We start from the raw sequence: 22,918 nt of genomic DNA, 5'->3' as shown, positions 1-22,918 counted from the left end.
TTTTTCTTTGAGTTTGTTTATATGGTGTATTACATTGACAGACGTTCGTATGTTGAACCATCCTTGCATCCCTGGAATGAATCCTACTTGATCATGGTGGATAATTGTTTTGATGTGTTCTTGGAGTCTGTTTGCCAGTATTTTATTGAGTATTTTTGCATCAATGTTCATGAGGGAGATCAGTCTGTAGTTCTCTTTCTTTGTTGTATCCTTGTTTGGTTTGGGAATCAGGGTAATTGTAGCCTCATAGAAGGAGTTTGGTAATGTTCCTTCTGTTTCTATTGTATGGAACAATTTAGAGAGTATTGGTATTAACTCTTCTTTGAAGATCTGGTAGAATTCTGCACTGAAACCATCTGGTCCTGGGCTTTTTTTGGTTGGGGGACTTTTAATGACTGTTTCTATTTCGTTAGGGGTTATTGGACTATTTAAATAGTTTATCTGGTCTTGATTTAATTTAGGTATGTGGTACCTATCCAGAAAATTATCCATTTCTTTTAGGTTTTCCAGTTTTGTGGAATAGAGGTTTTTGAAGTATGACCTGATGATTCTCTGGATTTCCTCAATGTCTGTTGTTATGTCCCCCTTTTCATTTCTGATTTTGTTGATTTGGATGCTCTCTCTCTGTCTTTTGGTTAGTTTGGATAAGGGCTTGTCTATCTTGTTGATTTTCTCAAAGAACCAACTCTTTGTTTCATTAATTTTTTGTATTGTTCTCTTTGTTTCTATTTTATTGATTTCAGCTCTCACTTTGATAATTTCCTGGCATCTATTTTTCCTGGGAGACTTTGCTTCTTCCTGTTCTAGAACTTTCAGGTGTGCTGTTAAGTCACTAGTGTGAGATTTCTCCAGCTTATTTATGTGGGCGTTTAGTGCTATGAATTTCCCTCTTAGTACTGCTTTCATAGTGTCCCATAGGTTTGGATATGTGGTGTCTTCATTTTCGTTGATCTCTAGGAAGTCTTTAATTTCTTTCTTTATTTCTTCCTTAACCCATTGGTGATTCAGGTGGGTATTGTTCAGTTTCCATGAGATTGTAGGTTTTCTGTAGTTTTTGTTGTTGTTGAAATCCAACTTTAGACCATGGTGGTCTGATAGAACACAGGAGGTTATTCTAATTGTTTTGTATCTGTTTAGATTTGCTTTGTGACCAAGTATGTGGTCGATTTTAGAGAAGGTTCCATGGGGTGCTGAGAAGGTATATTCTTTTTTGTTAGGATGGAATGTTCTGTAGATGTCGATTAAGTCCATTTGAGTCATGACATCAATTAAGTCCTTTATTTCTCTGTTAAATTTCAATTTGGGGGATCTGTCCAGTGGTGAAAGTGGGGTGTTGAGGTCTCCCACTATTAATGTGTGGGGTTTTATATGTGATTTAAGCTTTAATAATGTTTCTTTTACATATGTGGGTGCCCTTGTGTTTGGGGCATAAATGTTCAGAATTGAGACTTCATCTTGGTGGATCTTTCCTGTGATGAGTATGTAATGCCCTTCTTGATCTCTTTTGATTGATTTTAGTTTGAAGTCTATTTTGCTGGATATCAGGATGGCTACACCCGCTTGTTTCTTAAGACCGTTTGATTGGAAAGTCTTTTCCCAGCCTTTTATTTTTAGGTAGTGTCTATCTTTGAATTTGAGATGTGTTTCTTGTATGCAGCAGAAAGATGGGTCCTGCTTTCGTATCCATTCTGTAAGCCTATGTCTTTTTATAGGTGAATTAAGTCCATTGATATTGAGAGATATTAATGTCCAGTGATTGTTCATTCCTGTTATTTTTTGGTGATGATGTGTGTGTACTTTTCTTTGTTGGGGTCTACTGCTGTGGCTTTATCTATTGCCTGTGTTTTCGAGGTTGTATCTGACTTCCTTAGGTTGGAATTTTCCTTCTAGTGCTTTCTGTAGGCCTGGGTTTGTGGATAAATATTGTTTAAATCTGGCTTTGTCATGGAATGTCTTGTTCACTCCATCTATGAGGATTGAAAGTTTTGCTGGGTATATTAGTCTAGGCTGACATCCATGGTCTCTTAATGTCTGCATTACATCTGTCCAGGGCCTTCTGGCTTTCAAAGTCTCCATTGAGAAATCGGGTGTTATTCTGATAGGTTTGCCTTTATATGTCACTTGGCCTTTTTCCTTTGCTGCTCTTAATATTCTTTCTTTATTCTGTACGTTTAATTGTTTAATTATTATGTGGCGAGGGGACTTTTTTTGGGGGTCTAGTCTGTTTGGTGTTCTATAGGCTTCCTGTATCTTCATAGGCATTTCCTTCTTTAAGTTGGGAAAGTTTTCTTCTATGATCTTGTTGAATATATTTTCTGTGCCCTTGAGTTGGTATTCTTCTCCTTCTTCTACCCCTATTATTCATAGGTTTGGTCTTTTCATGGTGTCCCAAATTTCTTGGACATTTTGGTTCATGACTTTGTTGACTTTAGTGTTTTCTTTGACTGATGAATCTATTTCTTCTATTGTATCTTCAACGCTAGAGATCCTCTCTTCCATCTCTTGCATTCTGTTGATTATACTTGCATCTGAAGTTCCCAATCGTTTTCTCAGATTTTCTATTTCCAGCATTCCCTCTGTTTGTGTCTTCTTCATTTTTTCTATTTCCCTTTTCAGGTCTTGGACTGTTTCCTTCATTTGTTTCATTGATTTTTCTTGATTTTCTTTCAGTATTTTATTGTTCTCTTCCAGGACTTTTTTGATTTCTTCTAATTTGTTTGCCCTTTCCTCTAGTTGTTTACAGCGTTCTTTACATTTTTTTGTCTTTTCCTCTACACGAGCCTCTAGCTTCTTCATGATGACATTCATAAGGCTATTTTCTTCTGCTTCTTCCAATTTCTGATGTTCAGGTCTAGGTGTTGGAGGAGGGCTAGGGCCTGGTGATGGTGTATTACTATTCATTTTGTTGTATGTGTTTCTGCCTTGACGTCTGCCCATCTCCTTGTGGTTCGTTCCTGGCCTTATCCGTACACTTGGTTCAGACAGAGCTGACAGATTCAGGAAGTCTCTCTCTCTTGTCCAGATGGGAGCTCTCTTGTCCAAATTGGAAGTCCGGGGCAGAATGGGAGCTCTTGTTCAGAAGGGAAGTCCGGGGGAGGATGGGTGCTCTCCTCTCTCTCTCTCTGTCTCTGTCTCTGTCTCTGTCTCTCTCTCTCTCTCTCTCTCTCTCTCTCTCTCTCTCTCCTCCAGATGGGAAATCCAGGGCAAGATGGGAGCTGGGGGCCAGCCTCTAAGTCTCAAGAAGAGGCTTGGGGCTCAGGCGGATGGGCGTGGGGGCAGGACGTGGAGACTGCAGGATCTGCCAGGGGTCTTGGAGAAGGAGATCCTTCCCGGTGGGGCTAGAAGGGAACCTGCCCGGGGACCAGAACCTGGGGCCAAGTTGGGCAGGTCTTCCCCGGAGTGGCTGGTGCCCAGGGATGGGGTCGGGGGCAAGCTAGGGCACTCACCTGTGCTTCAGAAGGGAAGTCCTGGGCAAGATGGGAGCTGGGGGGCCTGGCCTCTAAGTCTCAGGTAGAGGCTTGGGGCTCAGGAGGATGGGCGTGGGGGCAGGGCGTGGAGACTGCAGGGTCTGCCAGGGGTCTTGGAGAAGGGGATCCTTCCCGGTGGGGCTAGAAGAGCACCTGCCCGGGGACCAGAACCTGGGGCGAAGTTGGGCAGGTCTTCCCCAGAGAGGCTGGTGCCCAGGGATGGGGTCGGGGGCAAGCTAGGGCACTCACCTGTGCTTCAGAAGGGAAGTCCTGGGCAAGATGGGAGCTGGGGGCCGGCCTCTAAGTCTCAGGAAGAGGCTTGGGGCTCAGGCAGATGGGCATGGGGGCAGGGCGTGGAGAATGCAGGGTCTGCCAAGGGTCTTGGAGAAGGGGATCCTTCCCGGTTGGGGTAGAAGGGCACCTGCCCGGGGACCAGAACCTGGGGCCAAGTTGGGCAGGTCTTCCCCGGAGTGGTTGGTGCCCAGGGATGGGGTCGGGGGCAAGCTAGCCCAGTGTTTGTTCTTACTATAAGAAATTGCACAGGGTTCCAACTTTTCCTGGGTTTCACCTTGCCCTTTTCCAAACGGTTCTACCTCTGGATACAATGAGTAGAACACTTCAAAAAAGCTGAAATCTGACTGATTCATTCAGCTCACAACACTGGCTACCAGCCTCCTGCTGTGAAAGCTCCCAGCTCAGCACTCTCCCACAGCTCTGACTCTGGATTTGGAAATAGGGGCCCATCTGTGGGTCCTGCACTGTTTTGAACCCAGGGATTTCTACTCGGTAGCTGGCCCTGCACTTGGCTTTAAGGTGGAGCAATGCCCAAAGGACTCAGCACGTACCTGAGGCAGGTCGCTCTGGGTGGCCACCGCCATCGGATTCCGAAGGTGCAGATTCCGAAGATGCAGCGGGAACTGCGAAACCAGCGCAGCTCCTCAGTCCAGCCAGAAGGGAGAGGTGGCAACACTCGCTCCGCTGAAGCCCCAAACCCTCACAGCTGGCAGTGCGGGAACAGGGCGCTCAACACAGCCTTCAGAACTACTGTTAAGCCAGTAGTGAAGCAAATTCCATAGTGACAGGACTGACCCAGAGACGTTGGCCTATGAACATTAATTGGCCTTGGCGAACTGCATTCTGAGCAACGTAGTTTTCAGAGGGAACAGGCTTATGCTATTGGTAACCAAGGTAACTAACTCCTGCCAAAGTAACTCCAATTACCTCATGAGAGAAGGAACCAGGTTTTACTAGTCTGTCCTCCCTCCCGCCCTCCTTTTTTTTTTTCCTGTACCCATCTCTTCCTCCTTTACATTCATTCTTTCCCTCCTTACTATCTTCTTTTTGTTGATCAGTAAAATTTTACATACTTATGGAGTACAGTGTGACATTTCAATACATGTATAACTTGTATTAGTTAGAATTTCTTTTGTGATAAAACACCCTGACCAAAATAAATATATCAATAAAATAATAGAAAGCAACTTGGGGAGGAAAAACCTTATTTAATTGTTTACTTCCAGGTAGAAATCCATCACTGAAGGAAGTCATGGCAGGAACTCAAGTCTGGCAGGAACCTGGAGGCAGGGAATGGAGCAGGGGCCATGCAGGAGTGTTGCCTACTGCCTTGACCCACATGACTTGCTCAGCTTGCTTTCTTGCTGCATCCAGGACCATGTGTACCCATGTGTACAAGAGTGGCACTGCCCACAAGGAGCTGGGCCCTCCCACATCAATCATTAGTCAAGTAAATGCCCACATGCTTGTGTACAGACCAATCTCATGCAGGATTTTTTTTTCAATTAAGGTTCCCTCTTCCCAAATGATTGTAGATTGTGTTAAACTGACATGAAACTAGCAAGCACAAGACTGATTCTAAGAAACCAGAGTAATCAGTCTTACTCTTTCTTTACTGTTTTATTTCTCCATTTTCTTTAGAGACTAGGTTTCAGTTATTGCAGGATGGACTGAAACTTTCTACATGACTAAGGATGTCCTTGATCCTCTTGCCTCCATGTCATGAGTGCTGAGGTTATAATTTTGTATCACCATGCCCAGTTTGTGCAGTGGGATTGAACTCAGCGCTTTGGACATAGTAGGCAAACACGCTATCAACTGAGCCACATCCTCAGCCCTCATTTATTCAGCTTTCATAGAAAACCCCAAGTCCTCTTATCATTTGTTCCCCAGTCTGTTTCTCTTTCCTGCTAGTATCCTTCTTTCCCACATTCCCTTTCTGCTTCTGTGTATACATGTATGTACATATACATAAAACGATGCCTGTATCCATGTAGTACCTACCATAGACATTTGCTTCTCATGACTCCCCTCTTTTTACATGCTTGCCCAACTATAGAAATACTCATGGACTTAGTGGAGGTGAATGGAAGGCAGAGCATCTATAGCCTTACTGGAGCTGGTCTTGTTCTTTGATTTTGGCATTATTACTTTCTGAACTAGGTAGAGTCTTCTTTGCTGTTGAGCATCAAAGTCTTAAATGTCATTTGTTTTTTGTTCCCGAATTGGCTTCTCCTGCACAAAGCTGTTGCATCTGCTTCATGTTCACTTGCTTCAAATGGTCATAGTTTTTCACAGAGCTTTCCACCCAAGGTGAATTCCTCACATAAGTGAGAGAACTGTAGCTTTTTCTAGCCCTTGACTGGAGTTGCATCATGTTCTCTATCATTGCAGTGGGTTTCATCTGAGACACTGGAATAAAGGCCCAAGTTCTACAGCAGCTCTAATTATAATACTCAGGACATGGAGGCAAGGGGATCTGGAAGTTCAAGGTCTTCCTCAGTAGCATAGCAAGTTTGAGCTATTATGAGGCAGTGGTAGCACATGCCTTTAATCCTAGCATTCCAGAGGCAGAGATCTACCTGGATCTCTTTATGTTCAAGGATACAGCCAAGCATGGTGACTCACACCTTTAATCCCAGGGAGTGATGGCAGAAAGCAGAAAGGTATATAAGGTGTGAAGACCAGAAACTAGAAGCTATTGGCTGGTTAAGCTTTTAGGCTTTGAGCAGCAAAGTTCAGCTGAGAGCCATTCAGATGAGGACTCAGAGGTATCCAGTCTGAGGAAACAGGATCAGCTGAGGAACTGGCAAGGTGAGGTGGCTCTGGCTTGTTCTGCTTCTCTGATCTTCCAGCTTTAACCCAATACCTGGCTCCTGAGTTTGTTTATATTAATAAGACATTTTAAGATTCATGCTACATCTGGCGCCCAATGTTCGTGGTACGAATTTATGAAAAAGCCGCTTGCCTGTGGGCTTGCGGGGCCCCAGCTCAGACCGGAGCTACCCTCAGCCGGTTGTGGTGGCGCAAGCTGGTAGGATTTGCTGAAGGAGGCAGACGCAGGAGGATCCCAAGTTTGAGGCCAGCCTAGGAGGCTTGCTAAGGAGAAGCTTCAGCAGGGGCCCAGCCACACATGGTGGTGGTGGGACCATGGAGGCAGCGGCTGCTGCTCCCAGTTGCTGGCTGCTTCTTATCATTGGTGACTGTGGTGATGCTGCTACCTGGAATGAAGGGTTTACTGTTGCTTGTTCAGAGAAGAATTGCCAGGACCATCGTGTTACAGGAAAGCAACGGCAAAGGTCAGTTTGGAAAAGTTTGGCAAGACAAATGCTGGGGAGAAATTGCTGTGAAGATTTTCTCTTCTAGGGAAGAATATTCGTGGTTCCCAAGAGACAGACATTTATCAGACTGTGTTTGCTCCAAACCATAGAGGCAAAAAAGAAAAAAAAATCTACAGGGAACTCTGACCACACCTAATAGCAACTTTGAAAGCTTCAGAAGGATGACGGGACCCCACAAACACGATTCCACATGGGCTGTGATAAAGCCATTAAGCTGATTAACACCACCAAAAGATCAACTTTGGACTACAAACTACTTAGGACAATTTGGAGATGGCTAGCTGAGATGATCCAGCCTGACAGACTACTTGAACAAGGACTTGAAACAAGCCCTGCACTTCCTCATTATGCAGCGACTGGACAAATGACACAGGACTTGACAATTAACCCAAAAAGTTTCTTTTCAGGATTCCCTAAAGATTCCTTCATCCTAGAAAGCAGGAAGTAATTTTAAGAAAATGACACCTACATTCCCAAGATGTAGGATGGGAGGTTTTGGTTGTTTAATGAATTATGGATATTGTTATTGTTTGTGATGGTTGGCTACAAGTTGTTAGTTGTTAATGGTCAGGAAAAAAAGCTGAACAAAAAGATTAGATTCAGGTTTTATTTAAAAAAAGGAAAAAGAAAAAAGAGAATATAGATATGAGGTAGGTAGATCATTGACTCTACTCTGAGAAAAAAGATAAAGAAATAATAGGATAAATGGGTAGACCGAATCTACTCCAAAAAGAAAAAAAGGAAGATATAAAAATGACAAAAGTTAGATTATTGAATCTATTATGAATAGAAAAAAGATATTATGGATATGATAAGATAAAGATAAGATAAGATTTAAAAAGGTCAATTTTTAAATCTACGTTAAAAAAGGAACTACTTGTTTTAAATAGGATAAGTAATGAAATTTTTTTGTCTGAGTTTATCAAATGTTACTGGACTGGACATTGTTAATATATATAATGAAGTTTTTTATCTGAATCTGTCAAATGTTAATGGACTCAACATCGTTAATGTAATTCTTGACTGTATATATTGTATATACATATTGGATAGTTTTTCTTGTATTAGTTATAAGCTTTTTTAATTTTAGTCAAAAAAAGGGGAAATGTGGTGGTATTGTGTTCCCCAAAATATTGTGCACTCTAATAAGCTTATCTGGGGTCAAAGAACAGATCAGCCACTAGATACAGAGGCTGTAAATGATGGCACTCACACCTTTAATCCTAGCATTCCAGAGGCAGAAATCCCTCTAGATCTCTGTGAGTTCAAGGCCTCATTGGAATCACCCAGGCATGGTGACATACGCCTTTAATCCCAAGAAGTGAGCCTTTAATCCCAGGAAGTGATGGCAGATAGCAGAAAGGTATATAAGGTGTGAAGACCAGGAACTAGAAGCATTTGGCTGGTTAAGCTTTCAGGCTTTCGAGCAGCAGTTCAGCTGAGATTCATTCTGGATAAGGACTGAGAGGCTTCCAGTCTGAGGAAACAGGATTAGCTGAGGAATTGGCAAGGTGAGGTAGCTGTGGCTTGTTCTGCTTCTCTGATCTTCCAGCATTCACCCCAATAACTGTCCTCAGGTTTGATTTTATTAATAAGACCTTCTAAGATTCCTGCGACATAGGAGCAGAAGAAACAGTTTATTACTTTGTCCCCAATTACTTCTTTCAAGCATTAACTAGGACAAAGCAGTGTTACTTGTAGGAAAATGGATGAAAGAGAGAATTATTTTAAGTTAATAAAATCTTTCATGGACAAAACAATTACAAAATTGGTGTGGTGGCACATACATTCAACCCAAGCATTCAGGATACAAGGCTGGAAGATCTGTGAGTTCAACTGGCCTATGTATTGAGTTTCAGTACAACAGAAATGTAGAGGGACCTAGTCTCAAAACATAATAGAATGAAAGAAAGAAAAGAGAAAGGAAAAGAAAGAAATTAAAAGAAAAAAAACACTCACACATTTTGTTTGTTGTTCACAGATTTATATGAATACATAAAATGATGGTTCCATCTATATATAATATATCATATGTATATATCATATGATATATCATATATCACACACACATACACACACATATCAAAGAGGATAGTTAAAGAGTATGAGGGAAATGCATTCAGTGAAATATAATCTTATATGAAAAGCCCTACTGTGACACAGTTTCATATACAATGAACATTCACAAAGATAAAAATAAAGTAAAATGATGTTTTCCCCCTCATCCTGGCAATATTCCAGTTACCATGATTTTTACTGTTCTTTTGCCATTTTACTGCTGTGACAACAACTTTTGTCTTCTCCAGAGAATCCTTGAGTTTGCCTGGTATAGCCTCCTTGACAGGAATGCATCAAAGGATTTTGAGAGTAGAGTCCATGGATCCTGGGGCACTGTGTGCCTTTCAAGTCCAGAGAAGCCAAGGTAGTACCTCACACTTTGAAGCATTCAGGTCATCTGAGTATCTCTGTGTTCCCTAGAAAACAGTCAGTGAAGACTATAGAATTATGGATAACCAATTAGTATGAGAATTTAATCTCATATACCCAACTAGCTTGTAGACAAGGATGTATCCTTGCAACCTCCATTACATTGTGTTCTGATAAATGTATAAAAAGATTGATGGCTTGGAATGAGGAGCATTTGATTGCAGAAGTTCTGTGAACTTGGTTACTGACAAGTTAAAGCAGGAAATCATCCATAGATGAAATTTCTACAGTTCATTATTGTACTTCAGCCTTCTTTCCCTGAAGAGGAATCTCTGAATCCCAGTACTTGGGTAGCAAGTGCTGAATTCCTGGGTAGCAAGAGCAATACAGGGAGAATTAGAGAAAAGAAGAGATGGGGGGAGAGGAGGAGAAGAAAACAAGAGTAGAACAGAGAGAAAATGAGAGAGGATATGATAGAAAAGATAGAAGATAGAGTAAATAAAGAAGAGAAGTTAATGACGAGGTATTCAAATTAAGCTTCTCATGTAGGAAAAACTATGGCTTTTACTTGTAACCAGATTTTTTTTCTGTGTTTTGCTATTTTTTTATACTGTTCATCTTCTCTCCTCTATTGTGAGATATACTTATCAGTGTATAAAATGACAACATACTATCTATCTATATATCTCTCTCTATATATAACATTCAGGTTAATATGGTACCACCAGAGTCCAGATATCCCATGGTAGCAACATATGAATATTCCAATGCATCTGAAGCACAAGAAAACTACCTTAAAACAAATTTATGAAGATGATAGAGATTCTTAAAGAGGAAATGAAAAGATCCCTTAAAGAAATCCAAAAAAACACAAAGAATTGGAGGAAATAAATAAGTCCCTTAAATAATGCCAAGAAAGAAAGAAAGTAAACAAAAAACACCCAGGTCAAAGAAACTGTTCAAGACATAAAAATCAAAATAGAAGCAATAAAAAAAATACAAACTGAGGGATTTCTGGAAATGGAAAATCTGGGTAAGTGAACAGGAACTATAAACACAAGCATCAACAAGAGAACACAAGAGATGGAGGAGAAAAATCTCAGATGTTGAATACACATTAAATAAAATAGATTCATCAGTCAAAGCAAATGTTAAATCTAAGAAAATTATTAACACAAAAAATTCAAAAAATCTGGAAAGTATAAGAAGATCAAACCTAAGTATAATAGGAAGAGAAGAACAAGAAAATACAGAGATTATATTTATCAAAATCACAGAAGAAAAATTCCTAACCTAAGAAAGCACATGCCTGTAAGGGTACAAGAAGCTTATAGAGGGCTGGAGAGATGGCTCAGCCGTTAAAGGCTAGGCTCACAACCAAAAATACAAGAAGCTTATAGAACACCACATAAATTTGATCAGAGAAGTAATTTCCCTCACCACATAATGATGAAAACACTAAACATGCAGAATAAGAATGCATATTAAAAACTACAAGGGAAAAATTCCAAGTAACATATAAAGACAGACCTGATTGAATTACACCTGACTTTTCATTGGAGACTCTAAAAGCCAGAAGGGATTGGACAGATATCCTGGAGACTCTAAGGGGCCATGGATACAGGCCCACACTACTATACCCACCAATATTTTCAATTGCTATAGAGGAAGGAATCAAGATGTTTGATAACAAAGTCAAATTTAAACAATATATACCCACAAATTCATTCCTATAGTGGTTATTAGAAGGAAAACAACAAAATAAAGTTAACTAGACCCATAAAACAAAGGAAATAAATCTCACACCAGCAAAATGCACAAAATGGAAACAGACACAGACACAGACACACACAGACACATAGACACACACACACACACACACACACACACACACACACACACACACACACACACAAAACCACCACCACCCCAACCAACAAAAATAAAGTAACAAGAATTAACAATTGTTGTTCATTAATACCTCTCCACATGAATGGACTCAATTCTCCAACAAAAAGACATAGGCAAACAGAATGGATAAGCAAATAGGTTCCATCCTTTTGCTTCATAAAAGAAACACACCACAATGTTAAAGATAGGCATTAGCTCAGAGTTAAGTGTGGGAAAAAATTTTCCAAGCAAATGGACCTAAGAAGCAGGTTGGTATAGCCATTCTAATATCTAACAAAATAGACTTCAAACAAAAATTATTCAAAAGAGATGGTGAAGGGCATTTCATACTCATCAAAGGAAAAATTTCCCAAGATAACAGTTCAATTATGAATATCATTGTCCCAAATGCAAGGGCATACACATTTGTAAAAGAAACATTACTGAAGCTTAAGTCACATGTTGAACCTCACACATAAATAATGGCAGACTTTAATAACCCACTCTCACCAATGGGCAGATCATCCAGAAAAAACTAAACAGAGAAATACTGGAGCTAACAGATGTTTTGGATCATGTGGATCTAACAAATATCTACAGAATATTTCACCCAAACACAAATATAATATCTCTTTTTATCATTTCAAGGAACCTTCTCAAAAATTGAACACGTACTTGGTCACAAAGCAAGTCTAATCAGATACAAGAAAACTGAAATAATCTTCTATATGCTACCAGACAACCACAGATTAAAGTTGGATATCAACAATAACAGAAACAACAGAAATCCTACAAAGTCATTGAAAATTAACTATTCCCTATTCAACTAATACTGGGTCAATGCAGAAATAAAGAAATTAAACTTCCCGGAATTTAATGGAAATGAATGCACAACATACCCAAACTTATGGGACACATTGAAAGTGGTGCTTAGAGGAAATTTCACAGCAGTGAGTGCTTTCAAAGAAATTGCAAAGATCTCATACTAGCAACTTAACAGTACACCTGAAAACTCTTGAACCAAAAGATCAAACACAACCAAGAGGTGTAGAAGGCAGGAAATAATCAAACTCAAACTAAAAACAGGCAGTGGGCCGATGGCTTCTGATGTGCAATGGGACAGTAGCTGAAACAGTTATTCTTGAAGAGTAATTAAGCTCATGCCTCTCAATAGTAGAATGACATTTAATAGAGGGGTGTGGAGAAGAACGAGATGCTGAGATGAAGCCACATACACACGTAGCCAAGAAGAATGGACAGCTGAATTCAAAAAAACATCAACAATTTCCAGAATTTAAAATCCTGAGTCATGACATGACACTAGTGGAATTCAGGTGTTTCTGGTATATAGACTGTTCTCACCCAATGTGAGGTTGAACTGTTGACCTTGTGTACATCCTACTTCAAAAATGAGTCTGTCACATACGCTAAGCCTATAGGCTGAAGATAATGCCCCAACACTTTGGAGAAACCTCAGATGACTGTCCAGGCAGCTGGCTGTTCCTGTCAACTCACAATTTTTTGGAAGTTGCTTGCATGTACTTCCTGTTTTTATTTTTTTAGCTAATATTATTTCCTTCTTGGGTCTCTGAGGGAGTTGAAGATTAGTTAGATATAGTTGAAGATTAGTTAGATATAGTTGAAGCTCTTATCTTAATTGATTAGTATATCTTTCAACTCTTGGTAGAGAAGCTTCTTTTATCAGTCTGTTGGGATTGACACAGAGGTCCTGATTATGCAAGGTACTAAGAATAAGATATGCTGGAGGGTCCAGCTAAAAGTGGGATATATATATATATATATATATATATATATATATATATATATATATATATATACACATATATATAATATCTCTTCCTCCAAAGAATCAAGGATCATCATGAAAAAAGAGGCAGAAAGTATGTTAGAACCATTTTGGTAATAGATGATTCTAAGGAAACAGAGCTCTTGCATATGTTAATTTACTTGTTGTGACCCTATGCACAAAACCTGCACAGATTAATCTAGAAAAATCCAAGTAGAGTGGAGGTGTTCAAGAAGTCCCACTCTTAGCTGAAGAGCTAATGGACACTGATGATTTCTGGGAGAGGATGTGTCAGATTTCTAAATTTAGAGACTACTCATGATTCCATAGATGCCACTCCACTAGGCACATAGTAGCCTCACTAAGTAGACTTGTTGATTTTTAATTTTGGGGTTTTTTTGTGTGTGTATCAAAGAACACATGAAAATTGAAAAGAATTGTGGTCTGAGAATAAAAAAGGAACTGAAAGGAGATAAGCATTTGTAGACTTGACTAAAACACTTGCATGTATAAAACACTCACATGTTTTAAGTAGTAAATGATATAAATATTCTAAAAATTAATTATGTTGGTTTGAGTTGGAAGAAGTCAGTGAAGTGTGGAATCCAAAGAGATACAGAGGCTTCTTTAACTTTCTCATAAATCTGAATTCAAAGTTTCTAGCACCTTCCCCATGTGCCCTGGTCAGCCTTCAGTGATCACAAAACCTCAGTGCCTCTTCAATACACCTTAACCCTTTGGATAAAATCACAAGGAAATCTAAAGGGTCTTTGCTAATTAACAATGTGAACTTTTTCATAAATGATCTAGTCTCCCAAAGCAAGCTCTGTCCCTGTCATTGCCACCACAATTGAAATGAAAATTGCTGTTCTGGAGGGAGGTGAGGTCACAAAGTCACAGAACTCTAGCTTGTTATAACTCTAGCCCAGTGATGCTTATTAATGAAAGTAGATCTGCCCAATGAACCCACCATCCTGCAGAGACAAGAAGCTAGGTGAGTGCTTTGCATTTCAGTCTGAGTGGCAGAGTCCGCAAAGAAGGATAGGCCAGAGTAAGTGTTCCTGTCTGGTAAGGGATTGGGGATAGAAACAGATCTATGGAATAGACAAAAAAAGGCACAAGAATAATTACATAAGCAAAAGATGAGTTAGAAAGAATGAAGTGTTCCTATCCTTGTCTCTGTTGTTTCTTAATGTAATATAAGACCCACACCAAGGGTGAAATTGGGTAACACAGGATAATGCCACCCATATGTGAATGTGCTGAAGGATTGTGGTAATAACACAATGTGATAATTTACCTCAGCTAACATGATGTGTAGAATCTCTTTGCAATATTATGATTTTAGTTGAATTTACCTTGGTTTCATGTCCTAGTAAATATTAGAATGGAAATATAAGAAGCACACATCCCTGAGAAGTGGAGGATGTGCTAGGTTTGTGAAGTGAAAAGTTCATATATGACACTAAACTTATGATCTGGTTATAGAAACAAAAACTGAATCTTATTGAACAGCCATTGCTACAGTGACTGCTTTAAAGACTCTACCTCTTGCACTTAGAAAAGGAAAAAGGAAGGGGAGGTCTAGTAAGAGTGTCAGACAAAAACAGACAAGGACAGCCAGGACCAAGTGTATCTTGAGTTATATCCCTTGGTTTCATCATACTCAATTATTAAGCACAACCTGATGGCATGCCTTCACTCACTGTTTATCTGTATTGCTAAAGGGAGACAGAAATGTTCCAGGGTTCTAACTCTCAACTAAAGTGGAACTAATATTTAGTATGCTTTATGTCACTGGCCAATATTTAAAGTTTCACATTATTCAGATTGTACTTTATTATCTCACATGCCACTCCTCTTTTTGAATGCATCATAAATATCATTATAATAGATTCATCAATATAAGAATTCGCAAATAAGCCAGATGTGTGGTGAAAACCTTTCATCCTAAGGCTTGGGAGGCAGAAGAAGGTATTTCTCTGTGAATTTGAACCCAACAGGATCTATGTAGTGAGTTTGTGGTCAGCCACAACTGTGTGGTGATGCACAGTCACGAAAAATAACAAAAAATCAGCAAGTACATGCTCACATTTAAAAGAAATGTTTAGGAACTTAATGTTCTTCTCATGCTATTATTTGTTAGTTACATCTTAGTGTTTCATGTCATATTTTGTACAGATTAACAGTATTAGTAATGTCTCTGTCTTATCTACTATAGCCTTTGCCCGTGTAATGAGAAAAATTCATATTTCTTGTGGCATCATAAACATCATGTCCATCTTGTCCTTTTGAAATCAAACTGGGAAATGGGACTGTTTTCTGTCGGGTTAGACGGCACTGAGAACACTGACTGCTCTTCACTTTTTTTCAGAAGCACTGGAACTTGACATTGCCTATGAGATAAACCTTCATGTCAAAGTGAAAATTTATTTCTAAAAAGATTTATGTGGTTATCTTTATTTTGTGTGCATGCATGTTTGTGTCTGCATCAACTATGAGCTCTTTGAGAATGCAGTGCCTGCATTGGCCACTAAAAGGTAAGAACCCCATGGAATTGGAGTCACAGTGGGACCAAACACAAATCCCTTATAGTAACAACACATTTTCCTTACCACTAGCAACCTTTCTAGTACCTCCTGATGAAAAAAACTTTAAAGCTAGAAACATACATCTGAATACCAAAAAAAAATGAACAAAAATAAAACGAGGAACACAAACTGCACAGAAGGTTGAATCATGTTTGGTACCACCCTAAATGGTTTTGTTAGCATAGACTGAGATGACCATGCTTGTGCCAAACTAGCCATGGTCAAATCCCTTCAATATTGACTCTGCCTCTAAGCACTTTTTGGATTTAAAGAGGCACACATTCGTTTTGAGTCTAAGTTCAGTTTTCGACAGTGAAAATAATGGTATGGAGCATATTGTGTAATTTTAAACATCAAAAAAGAGGTCAAACTGAGAGTATAGCAGTGAATCATAAATTGTCATTGCTGTTTTCCACATATACATAAATTATATTTAACTCACAAAAATTATATTTTCTATTATACACTTAACTCTTTACAATTTTTAAAATAATATTTTCATGTAGAATACAGCATATCAATGGATGTGACCCTTGTGACCACACTCTACCTATAATATTTGTCCTTTTTACATCTTCTCAGATGTGACAAGGTAGAAGCACTGGCATCATTTTCCTAGAAATGTTCCTGGACTCTCATGAAGCACAACTCCAGGTATGTGGAACTTTAAAAAGCTTCCAGGAATATTGAGTTTTCATTTGTCACATGTTAAACATTTTGTATCTTAAAGTATGTCACAGTTGACCCCTGCACTCCAGAGAGGTGTCCAAACCCCACATCACGGGCAAGGATGAACTAATGGTGAAGGCATGAGTATAGGGGATTTGACTCTGCCTCACCTGAGGTGGGTGGCCCCAGTGGTCCAGAATGACTGACTCAGTTACTACCCAGGCCAACAACCGGGCCCACCCTAACATCTACCCCATTTAGGACATGCTGCAGCTTTTGAAGAGACTGATCCTATGAAACAATACTGGGGGATCTCTAAGACTCAGAGCAGCCATGGAATATCCCAGAGGACTTCCAGTGAGAATCCAGTGATGATAGTGTACAGGGGTCTTGAACCAGACCAGTGATGCCTTGCATTGAACATTTGTTGTAATGCTAATAGGAAAAAAGGGATATAATGTATGACACATAGAGACCCCCAATGCCACCAGGATGAATGAAGAGGTGTTGGTAAGGAAGGATAGAAGGAAAAGCTAAGAGAGTTGTTTGTTTGTTTTGTTCTTGTCTTTGTTTTTCTGCTTGCTTGCTTCCCTAATTTCTTTTCTTTTATTGGAAGGCATGGCAGGGTGAGGAGTGGAAATGGAGGGATAAGGAGGTGAACAGAATTGGAGTGAATGATGTGAAACTCACAAATAATCAATAAAGAAGTTAAAAATTTTTAAAAAAATGTCATATTTCCTATGTATATGACCATCAGGAGAAGAAGCAAAAACATCAATAAAGAACATGTTTGTGATACTGTTCTGGTGAACTTTTCAGTGATCTCATCTCTCAGTCAGCATCAGTGTTGACAGAAATTGGAACATGTTTGTTGCAATATCAGTCTCAAACTGTGATTCCATGAGTTTCATGTGCAGACACCAGCTTCCATTCTTCCAACAACCTTAAACAAAATTCAATTTCTTCTTTGTCTGAGATTTGTACATTTTCAAATAAGGAAACAAAACTCATACCCATACGTCTCATGGGAATGTCACAAGGGAAATATCACTTAGAACTCAACAGATAAAGCACAAAACAATACTGTAAGATTTCAAGGACCTACTTATATGCAGAATTCTATCCTGTGTCTGTATTGATTGATTGATCAAGAACTGTAACTGGGCAAATGAGTGTGGTCTGCAGGTTGAAGCATCCAAGAGTATTAGTGGATTATAAACACCACTTTTCTTTGATGATACAAAGAAATTTATTTGGGCTGTCATTCTTAGGACTCACATTATTGGCATGTAGGGGTTTTTTTTTGTATTTATTCTCCATAAGCAGAAGTGACTAGATTTCTGAGTGTTTGTGGTGACATTCACAGGCATTGCCAGGCCGTGAGGTTCTTGGTTTACTCAGAATTATACCCAACTTTTGTGTTGTCAACTATATTTTCCTTTACTTTTTTTCATTTTGATTTTCTTTTGTATTTTTGCTAGAAAATTTTAATTAGATAAAAGTAGCATGTTTCTTTTAAGCTTTTTTTCTATTTAGTGTTTTGATTGAACCAATCCCACTTTTTTCCCATCTTTCCACCCTTATCCAGCATATGTGATCCAGGCACTTTTCTTCTATGCTGTTATCACTGTATTTTCTCATTTTCACTGGTCTCTCATAGTCTCTTTTTAATCCTCTTAAAGGCTCCATACTAACTTTTGTGGCCTGGACACATAGTCACTCTTACATAATCATGTATTTTAATAATGATAAACTAAGAAGCAACATTGAGACACAATGTACACTATTGATCCTTCTTGGCCTATATTACCTCACTTACTAAAATACTTTCTATTTTCTGATGTAGCCACTTTCTAGGGAATTTCCAATCCCAATGCATTGATAACAGGAAACTGCTACTATCTGGTAGTTCCTAAGTTCTCAGGTCATCTCTGCACTTTCTTTTAACTTCTTCAGTTTTCAAGATTCACTGGTAATTTTCCCCCAGTTCTTGATTGTCCTGCTGATTGGCTAGCTAACTGTCTTTGCATAGCAAATCAGTAAGTGGAGCATTTTCTCCCTTCCTGAGGCTTCTTGGTTCAGCCTGGTACTGATTCACAGCTGCTCCGGCCTACTTCTATAAGGGAATCTCACCCTCATTAAGAGGGCTACACACACATTCTCCTGCAGGAAGAGTATTGCATCCTGAGAGTCTCCTCCCACTACACTGATGGGATGTTTAACTGACTGCCATCTTACCAACTGTTTACACTCAAGACTTTTGACTGGTACCTGATTATTCTAGACATAGTTTCAACAGAGACAATGAACATTTCCCCATTAGCTATCATTCTTCATATAGTGATCATCTCCTTGGCATTTCTGCTGACTTATTTTGCCTATTATTATTCTGTTGAACATTTTTAGGATTTCATTGCTTTGAATGTCCCAATGTTCTTACAGTCCTAACCTGTGTGTGCATGTGTGTGTGTTTGTGTGTGTGTGTGTGTGTGTGTGTGTATTTGTTGTGACTTTTCATAAGAGCTAGCTCTTAACTTAATAAGATAAAAGCTGTCACTTAACCCATAATTTGAATACATTCTATGCTCTTAACAAAATTCTATATGCATAACTGTAGATATATTCTGGATGATATTATAACTTTTTCATTAATCATCTTTTAATTTTAGATAAGATATACTGTGAGAATTGATGGTTTTCAGTTTGGTTATGGATATTGAAATTGACTGCATTTATACAAAGTCTAGAAAATATAAGTATATTTTTGTTGTCCTATATCTTGCTTGATATTATTGGCTCTCACTTTCCATTGCTTCTCACAGGCCAAATATCCTTACCCATAATGCTGCCTATTCAATGATTATGAAGGCATGTCAACAATACATATATGTGTGCTGAGGCATTTTGACAACTTACAATAGTGTACATTGTAAGTAATATTTTTTTCTGGCATTAACTTTGAGAAATTCTTGTTCTGTAGTCTAGGCTGGGCTGTTACTCCTGAGACCTAAGGAACATTCTGATTTAGTTTCTCTGTATATCTTTGTATTACTAATAGTTTTCATTCATTTTGACCAGAGAAATGGCTTTGACTATTGTCTAAAGAGAATCATGCCAGGTCATAGAATAGACTTCTGGAAATTGGCCATCAAAATCATTTTCTTGTCACAAACTACAGCTGGAATTCTGGGAAATTTCTCTCTTCTCTACTACTATCTAGTTCACTATGGAGAGAGCAAACTAAAGCCCACAGATTTGATTCGCATGCACCTAAACGCCGCCAATGCTTTGATCATTCTCTCTTCAGGAGTGCCAAATACAGTGGCAGCTTTTGGGTTGAAGCAGTTTTTAAATGATCTTGGGTGCAAATTAATTTTGTACATTCAGAGATTGGGCAGGACTGTGTCCATTGGCACCACCTGCCTCTTGAGTGTTTTCCAAGCCATCACCATCAGTCACAAGGAATGTTGCTGTAAGGATCAAAAAATCAAAGCTTCAAAGTTCATTGGCTGCTCCATTGCCATCCTCTGGGTTTTATACATGTTGATAAATGTCATTTTTCCTGTATACCCACTTATTGAAAGGAATACTAAAAATCTGACAAGAAAAAGAGATTTTGGATACTGTTCCACTGTAGAGAGTAATGATATCAATGATTCACTCTATTCAGCACTGGTGGTGTGCCCTGAAATCTTCTTTTCTTTGCTCATGGCCTGGTCTAGTGGTTACATGATTGTCATTCTGTACAGACACAAACAGAGGATTCAACACATCCGTAGCACTCGAGGTTCCAGTAGAATCTCTTTTGAGTCCAAAGCCACCCAGAGCATCCTGGCCCTGGTGTCTACATTTCTGGCTTTTTATACTCTCTCCTCCATCTTACAAGGCTGTGTAGCTCTTTTGTATAATCACAGCTGGTGGCTGGTGAACATCAATATCCTCACTTCTCTAGGTTTTCCCTGTTTTGCACCATTTGTTGTTATAAATTGTTATTCTGTGGTTCCTAGACTCAGTTTGGCCTGGATAAGGAATAAAATCTTTAATTCTTATTTTAATTATGTAAATGATATTTTTTGTGGTATCCAGGTGTTTACCATCTCCATCACAATATCAGTACAGAAAGTGAAGGAGTTAGTGTCTTGTCTTTTAACAATTAACCAAAGTGATAAATTGGTAGTTTTGTCAGCTGGTTTAATTAGCAGCCTACATGAGCTTATCCCATTGTAGGAAGACTACCTTACTTTTCAACTTACCCCTGCTAGGCTTCCCTTTGTCTAGCTGATGTACAAAAGAGCTAGCAAAAACCTCTCAATGAAGGTGCCTTTCTTCCCACTTTCATTCTCTAGGACATCCTGAGAGCTTGGTTATTTCACAGACAGCTTATGGGTCTTACAGTCTAATGGTAAAGAAAACTGAAATCATGGCTGACTATGAAGTTGTGCTTCAGGATTCCCTGGTCCATTCACAACAGCTCTAGCCTGCATCAGTACCAGAAAAGTTCTTCAGCCATAGCTTCCCAAATACCCTGCTTTTAGCTGCATTTGAGGCAATCAGGTTGGCTTGCAAAGCTTATAGCAATAATCCTCAACAAGGTCTCAGAAAAGAGCATCTTCCCTTACCGCTTAGTGAAAAAATATGATCAATGGAAATTAATGATGGTTTTGATGTTATCTTGAATTTTATATGTCAACATGTTTTAGAAATTTTTCATCTATGTACATCAGGGAGATTAGTCTGTAAATTTACTTTATTGTTATCTGGTTTGGAATCACTGAAATGCTGGATTAATCAATAGATTGGAAGCCAATTAATAGTGAAATCATAGAAATCTGTTTGGAAGTTCCTAAAATACTAAAAAAGAACTACCATTTGACACAGCTAATCTACTTCTGGGCCTATACCCTGTGAACTCCATATACTTCCACAGAGATATATGCAAATCCATTTTTACTGATGCTGTATTTACTATATCAAGGAAATTCAGCCCAGCTATATATCCATAAACAGATAAATCCATAATCAAATGTGTTTTCATATATAAAATAAACTATTATTGAACTACAGTGATAGAAGAAATCACAAAAAGTGTAGGAAGTTTGATGGACTTTTAATGAATAGTATTAAACCAGGTAACACCAACTCAAAAAGAAACTCATGTCATCTATTTCATACGCAGATCTTATCTTATATGGTTCAAATGTTTACATGTAAGTAGGTAAGTTTAACTTTACTATGACACTTAGAAAGGAGACCCAAAAAGGTAATGTCAGGTAAAGTGGCAGTAAGGTAGTTATGTAAGAGTATATCAAGTTAGTTATTTTTCTGTCTTCAACTCTGCCAATTTCTTATTCTGCAGAGGATAAAGGCATAAAAATAGACTTGTTAGTGACGGTGTAAAATCCTAAGCAAAGCTCTATGGCTACAGTATAGCTATTCTAACTGTATAAACTAAATTGAAATATAAAGAAATTGGGTCTGAGCAAATGTTCATTTGAGTGACTATCTCATCGTAGCTCTTTTATTCGTGAGTTCATTACAATACAGTGATTTTTGGTTGTAAGCCTAGCCTTTAATGGCTGAGCCAGGACCCCAAGAAAGAGACAGGGATCGCCCAATGACAGAGAAATGGAAGAACAAGGGAATCTGTGGCTGATATGTAAAATTAAATTAAATTATAAAATAAAATAAAAACAATACAGTGATTTTAGTTTAAAATAAAATGGTATCACAACTTATCCAAAGATATAGGAATGGCTTAGCTATGGCCACCAGTCAATGTAGTACATCACACAGATGGACTAAAAGATGGAAATCACAAAATATTCTTTCTTTTTTCCTTTTTATTAAAAAATAGTTTGTTTTCTTATACACTATATCCTGATTACAGCTTCTCTTCACTCTACCATCTCCCCTTCCAATCTGATCCACTTCCTTTCTGTCATTTGAAAAGAACAGTCTTCTGATATATAACCAAAAAGGACAAGACAAAATATGAGATAAAATATATCACGTCGAGGTTGGACAAAACAAACACACTCATTCATATACTCAGGAGGCCCATAAATATGCTAAACTGAAAGCTATAATTTCTATGCAGGGGACTAGATGGAGATGTATGCAGTCCCTATGCTTGTGGCTTCCATGTCAGTGAGTCCATAGAGTGTTGCTCAGTTGGTTCAGAGGGCCTTGTTCTCCTGATGTCATCCATCCCATGTGGCCCTTACACTCTTCTTCCCTTTTCTCCCATGATGTTGTCTGAACTCTGAGGGAATTGATTTGATGGAAACATCCCATTTGCCATCCCTGATGTCAGAAATACCTTTAACAAAACCCAACATTCCTTTCCCATAAATGCCGTGAAGTGTCAAGAGATACACCAATAACACTGTGGTGATATGTTGCATATCAAACAAAATTTGCCTGAGGATCAGA

General features: G+C 38.8%; 1 protein-coding gene across 1 annotated transcript; it reads left to right on the top strand.

The window, feature by feature from the left end:
- The first annotated feature begins 19,597 nt into the window (after positions 1-19,597).
- LOC131901488 (vomeronasal type-1 receptor 4-like) lies at positions 19,598-20,713 on the top strand. Its single transcript, XM_059252623.1, has one exon. It carries the CDS (start codon positions 19,598-19,600, stop codon positions 20,711-20,713), a length of 1,116 nt encoding a protein of 371 aa, XP_059108606.1.
- The last annotated feature ends 2,205 nt before the right edge of the window (positions 20,714-22,918 follow it).

This window comes from Peromyscus eremicus, chromosome 1 (assembly GCF_949786415.1).
Source record: "Peromyscus eremicus chromosome 1, PerEre_H2_v1, whole genome shotgun sequence".
Lineage (NCBI taxonomy): Eukaryota > Metazoa > Chordata > Mammalia > Rodentia > Cricetidae > Peromyscus > Peromyscus eremicus.
The sequence above is the reverse complement of the archived record's forward strand: the minus strand, read 5'-3'. Positions and strand labels throughout refer to the sequence as shown.